Here is a 5,641-nt window from a genome sequence, read left to right as displayed (position 1 = left end):
AAGGCCAAAGTACATGCTGAAGGTTTTACGATGTTGTTCATTGTTCATTGTTCATTGTTCATTCAAATGGAAAATGTTAACATGTGAACCAATTGTCAAGTTCACGAAAACAGGTTTATGGAAAATGACCTTATGACCTCTCCACTGTGCTGTGACATAGAAACATGCAACACGCTATACTGTAACATTTTATCAGCACCGATTGTCTCCCGCTGTAGGCTCACTGCAAGCTGTGTAGCTGGTAGTGATGACTAAGTAGCATCCATCAAATTAAAAATTAATTTCCCTACATGGACGTTGACTCACCACTTGCGTGAAATCTATTAAAATATTATTGCTTTTGTTCTTTTTTTGAATTTAGAACGAGTCCAGTGTGTGCAATGAATTAATAATCAGTAAAACAATCTGAGAGAACTCAAAAAGAATGTCCAGGACTTGTTGGTCCATTTGTAACATTGCTTGTTATAGAGCTCTATCTGGTAATGTGGAAGATTTAAAATCTATCAATACATTTTAATGACTTTAGCACAAAATATAAATAATTTCCTTCCTGTTTGCAGCATCATACATCTTTTTTTTAGTATCAGTTGTATGTATAAAAACAGTAAATGTAGGCACCAAACTAGCAATTTGGTTGAGAGTGGGTAAACTTTAAAATAACATAAGGGACCATGGTGCTAAACTGAACACATTTGATCAACCTTGCATAATATTGACATCAATTTAAGACTGTCATAGCATAGATGACAGGCAATATGTGTAAAGGATTTACTTACAAGATATCACAGCAAATAAATATTGTTTGTGTTCATTTTTTACATATATATTTTGTTGCCTATCTTGTTGTTGTCGTGATTTTAAATCTTTTGTTTAATCCATACAAAAGGTACAATTTAAAATAAACTAAATACAATTAAATGCAGTTTAATAAAAAAGATTCTAGCACTGCTGTTGACATAGATTGTCTTTACTCTTAAGATTATTGTTATATAATAGCACTAGTAGTAGTAGCAGTAGTGGTCTTGTATATATGTATATAGCAATATGTATTTTATGTATATAGCAATATGTATTTTGCACAAAACATTCTTCAGTAGTACATTCATAGTCACAGTATCTTTCAAGTAAGTGAGTGCATCATGTACAGTATGTAGTATTATAACATACACAGCTTTAACTACCACTGAGGAGGGCACCTGCTTTTTGTCGGACTCTAATGAGACTAGAAAACATCTGTCAACATATCAAATTAATTCACAAATCCAGAATCACAATGAAGACCATTTCAGACCAACAGTATGTTGAGACCTGGATCTCACACCTCTCTGCCATGACGTTCAGTCTATAGTCATCGTGTTGCCTAATCAACTATCAGCCTGTGTTAATATAAAACCGAGGAGGCAGGAACGTCACAGCCGCCTCCCCTTATGTCTGAGAGATATTTTCACACACTAGACAGTATCTCACACACCTTCAACTGCAGCCACATTTGTTGGTACTCAAACTTGGTACAAGGGTTTTTTTCATGTTAGGCGAGTCTCTCACCAAGAACAGGTACTACAGAGATCAAACCTCAAGCCTCCCTAAATACCTCCTGCCTAATACCAGCGTCTCTCTCCATCAGAGGATATAGGAAAAAGAAGAAAAGCCACCTCAAAACTCCATAAAGAAACAACAAGTGAGTTAAAATGATCAGCAATGTGAAGAAGCAGCTGTGGTCCCTGGCCCGCTTGGTCCTGCCCTGTGTGGGGCTCGCGTTGGCCTGCATCGGGGTCTACGTGGCGTACATGCAGACAGAGTACACTTTGAAGGTCATCACTGCCTTCCTCATGATTGTGTTCGGCGTCCTGGCTGTGCTCATCGGAGTCTTCTGGTCCATCTGCCACAGCATGAAGAGCAAGATGTACCAGAGAGGAGAACACGAACAGCACATCAATGTCTACACTATTGAAAGGTAAGACCATAACAGACCAGAGTACAAACACCACATTTACTATGACCTGGCTCAGGTGGCCAGAACAAAAAGGGAGATATGAACATTTAACAAAAGCTTTATTAAACCAAACTGAACCAAATCAAGTAATTTAAAGTGCCAAAATAAGGATTGTTAAGATGTGGAGCATGGATGTCGGTGTGTAAGAGTGATGGATGTGTGTGCATGTGTTTTAAGGTGCAAAACAAGGATAAACTAAAGCAGCGTACTAAAACCAAACCAAACGGGTGCCTGTAGCAGACAGGGCTTTATAGACTGGGACCCCTGGCTCCTAACAATCCCCTGACACCAGGTATCTGGAAAACATGGCAAGCAGATTAACAGGGAAAGGCAGGGGTCATCACACCTGTAACCACAGATAGACTTTAAAAAGAGAATTCATAATAGTGAAAAAAGTTTTACAGGAAAAAGAATACATGTAAAAACATTTAACCAATTTCCTTCTATGCAATTGAGTTACTATTATATAATAGTTACTATAACTATTAAAAAAAATATCCTCCTCCTTCTCTTCTCTCCAGATGAGTGTATGCATTATGCACTAGGAAAATGTTCTCTTTTTGTTTGGCATCAACAGTCAATACAAATTGAGTTTCTCACATTATGTATCCCAAATGTCTTTTCAACTATTATATTTCCAGTTCGCGTTTCTAACATCTGGCCAGGGACAAAAGATAAAAATGACCCTTCTCAGCTAACTCTGGCTCATTTACAGTTCTTTGATCTGTTGATCAATGAGCATTGTCCCTGTAAAATAAACTATTAAAACTAAAGATGTATTGTTTATCTTTTCCTGTGCAGACCGAGCTCCTTCCCTCCATCGTACGAGGAGTCCCAGGGCAGCCAGGAGAGTCCTGATTCAGCCCCTCCAGAGTTTGTTGTCGTGGTCGACGGGGTGGATGTGGCGATGAGCCTCGCTCCTCCTCTGTACAGCCGGGACAGCTTGGACGCTCCAGACTGCACTTGGAGCTGGGAGCAGCCTCCTCGGTACAGTCAGGTAGAACGGATTGGGCAGGAGGAGGTGGTTGCAGAGGAGCGGACGGAGGCCTCGTCCAGACACTGAATGGAGGAAACATTCTTGCCTGACTGACTCAAAGAAAAGCAGGATCGTAGATAGACTATTACTTTGTGACTGAGCTAAGAGAAGAAGTTCCACAAGAATGGAAGATGCCTCTAAATATGGTCGGACTGCTCAGCTACCAAATAATGGACACAGACACGTGTTGATGTCACCTTTGTGCCGTACACCCAGTGATCAACCTCTGAACTCTGTCTGCTCTGTGCTGACCCTTAACCATGTTAAGGGGTCTTAAAAGAGGTTAAGCTGTGGTTTTGTGTTGATGTTGCTCAAATGTTTTTTGTCTCTAAACAAGGACGAGCTGCATGTTTGTTACTGCTTGGTGGCGTTGAATCCACGAATGTATGAATTTACAAACAGTTCTTACTTTTACCTGCACTGTGACTCAAATTTGTAAGCTATTAAATTATTACAACTGTTTGTATTGGAGTGAATGATGCAACCCCCGTTAGGGTGATTTGTGTTATGAAATAAAAAATAACTTGCAACTTTTTTTGCATTATAAATTATGACAATTTTCACATTCCTCAAGACATTTTAGAATAAGTGTTCATAAAATAATCTGTAAATGTAGATCTTCTTACCAGGCAGGCTGATATCATTTCAAAGTAGGACTCAATTTTATTTTTTAAACAACTGAGTTGACTATATTTATAGGCTGATCCTACTTGAAAATAAGCTCTCCGAATAACATGACTTCAATAAATTGAAGTTAAATAAGAGAAGTGAGAGGGAGACAGCATGCAACAAATGTTCAGACTTGAACCGGGGATATTAGGATTACATAGACAACATCTTGGACCCATATTGGCCACCACAATATCCTATCAATTAGATTTTTTTGTTTATTTATTCTTATAAAGCGTTTCTTTAACCCGGCAGGTCTCATTGAGGTTGAAAACCTCTTTTGAAAGGAAGCCAAGATGGCAGGAAAAAAAGTTGCAGATTCAACTGCAAAACGATACAAAATCAGACAACGGAGAAAACAATACTAAAACAGATAATAATACTAAAATAGGGTGAAATTAGGACTCATCAAATGGGAAATTCCTTTTCCTTTTGTGGCCGGAGCAGAAAACATGAAGGCTTTCTTTCCAATCTCTGTCTACACATCGGGGACAAACATCTATGTCTTGTGATCTAAGCTAATGATTGCAAGATGGACTTTGTGAAATATGTTTGCATATATATAATGGAAGTCTGCCAAGAGACTTGTGAGTAGGGCTGTGTATTGGCAAGACGATATATTGCAATTTTGAAAAAATACATTTTAAGAAAACTGTCATAGTAAAATAACCCACCAGAAAAACACCGTTTTAGAAGAGACGGAAATAACACATTAATACTGCATGCAAGAAAACTGTATGATTTTGCCCAAAACTACATGTGATTATCATAAAGTGGGCATGTCTGTAAAGGGGAGACTCGTGGGTGCCCAGAGAACCCATTTTCATTCACATATCTTGAGGTGAGAAGTCAAGGGACCCCTTTGACAATGGTCATGCCAGTTTTTCTTCACCAGGTTTTGAGCGTTATTTAGCGTCCTTCGCGACGAGCTAGTATGACTGTATTCCTGCGGTTTTCTAGTTTCATATGATGCCGGTATCTTCACACTGCCCGACAGCAGGCCGTAAGATTTTTAAGAGATTCATTAAAAATCGATACACTGTTTTGGAGAATCGATACAGTATCGCAACACATAACATCGCGATACTCATGTGTATCGATATTTTCTTACACCCCTACTTGTGAGGCAAACAAGTCTTTTCAGTCTGTGTCACCATGACATGTCCTAACAAACTGTTTTTAATACATAATGGGTTTTCTCTCAAGAGACACCTGACAGCTCGGTTGAAAAGTTCACCACAATAAAGATACTGGTGGAGCAACAATGTTCTGCAACTTTGCAGCTTGTTCATGTTCATGCACATCATAAATGAAAATGGTGGTTGTTAGCACCATTTTAATTACGCAGTACTTTAAAGGAAAGTATTTGTATAATCATGCCCCTACCTATTAGACACTTGTCTCTGACACACTAACAATTTCAGCTGAAGCGTGAACAGTCTTCTGATAAACTGGCATTGATCCTGAGCCAGCCTCAGAAATAACCCCTGACATTATAAAAGAGTTGGATGGGGCAATAACCTGTAATGGTTGACAGGTAATGTCTGGCTGACTGAGTGAACGCATCCTCGCGGATATCCACTGGCATATCCTCAACTCGTAACGACGGCAATCAGTGTGTTTATGAGTTCCTGCTCTCTGCGTCTCATTCAGGCCGTATAAAGATCAGCCCTCTTCATTTCTTATCTCAACACAACAGCTTCAACACATTTCACACTCGGGTTCAAAAGCCGGTGCTGCGCTCGACAAACAAAAGCCTCGTTTTTCCTCAAGGATGTTCAATCACCACATGATATATAGTATCAGCACAACATGGTGCTCTTAATTATGAAGAATATGTTTAATTAAAATCCAAAACATGCCTAAGGGCAACATATCTCACGCTGGTGTATTTTTATTTGTCCCCATTAGACCTGTCCGTTTCAATTAAAAAAGGCGAGTGC

General features: G+C 39.1%; 1 protein-coding gene across 1 annotated transcript; it reads left to right on the top strand.

The window, feature by feature from the left end:
- Positions 1 to 1,688: 1,688 nt before the first annotated feature.
- Positions 1,689 to 3,056, top strand: LOC119493235 (transmembrane protein 252-like). The gene is made up of 2 exons (XM_037778385.1): positions 1,689 to 1,954; positions 2,795 to 3,056. The coding sequence occupies exons 1-2, from the start codon at positions 1,689 to 1,691 to the stop codon at positions 3,054 to 3,056; spliced, it is 528 nt and encodes a 175-aa protein (XP_037634313.1).
- The last annotated feature ends 2,585 nt before the right edge of the window (positions 3,057 to 5,641 follow it).

This window comes from Sebastes umbrosus, chromosome 8 (assembly GCF_015220745.1).
Source record: "Sebastes umbrosus isolate fSebUmb1 chromosome 8, fSebUmb1.pri, whole genome shotgun sequence".
NCBI lineage: Eukaryota > Metazoa > Chordata > Actinopteri > Perciformes > Sebastidae > Sebastes > Sebastes umbrosus.
This window is presented reverse-complemented; position numbering and strand designations above follow the sequence as displayed.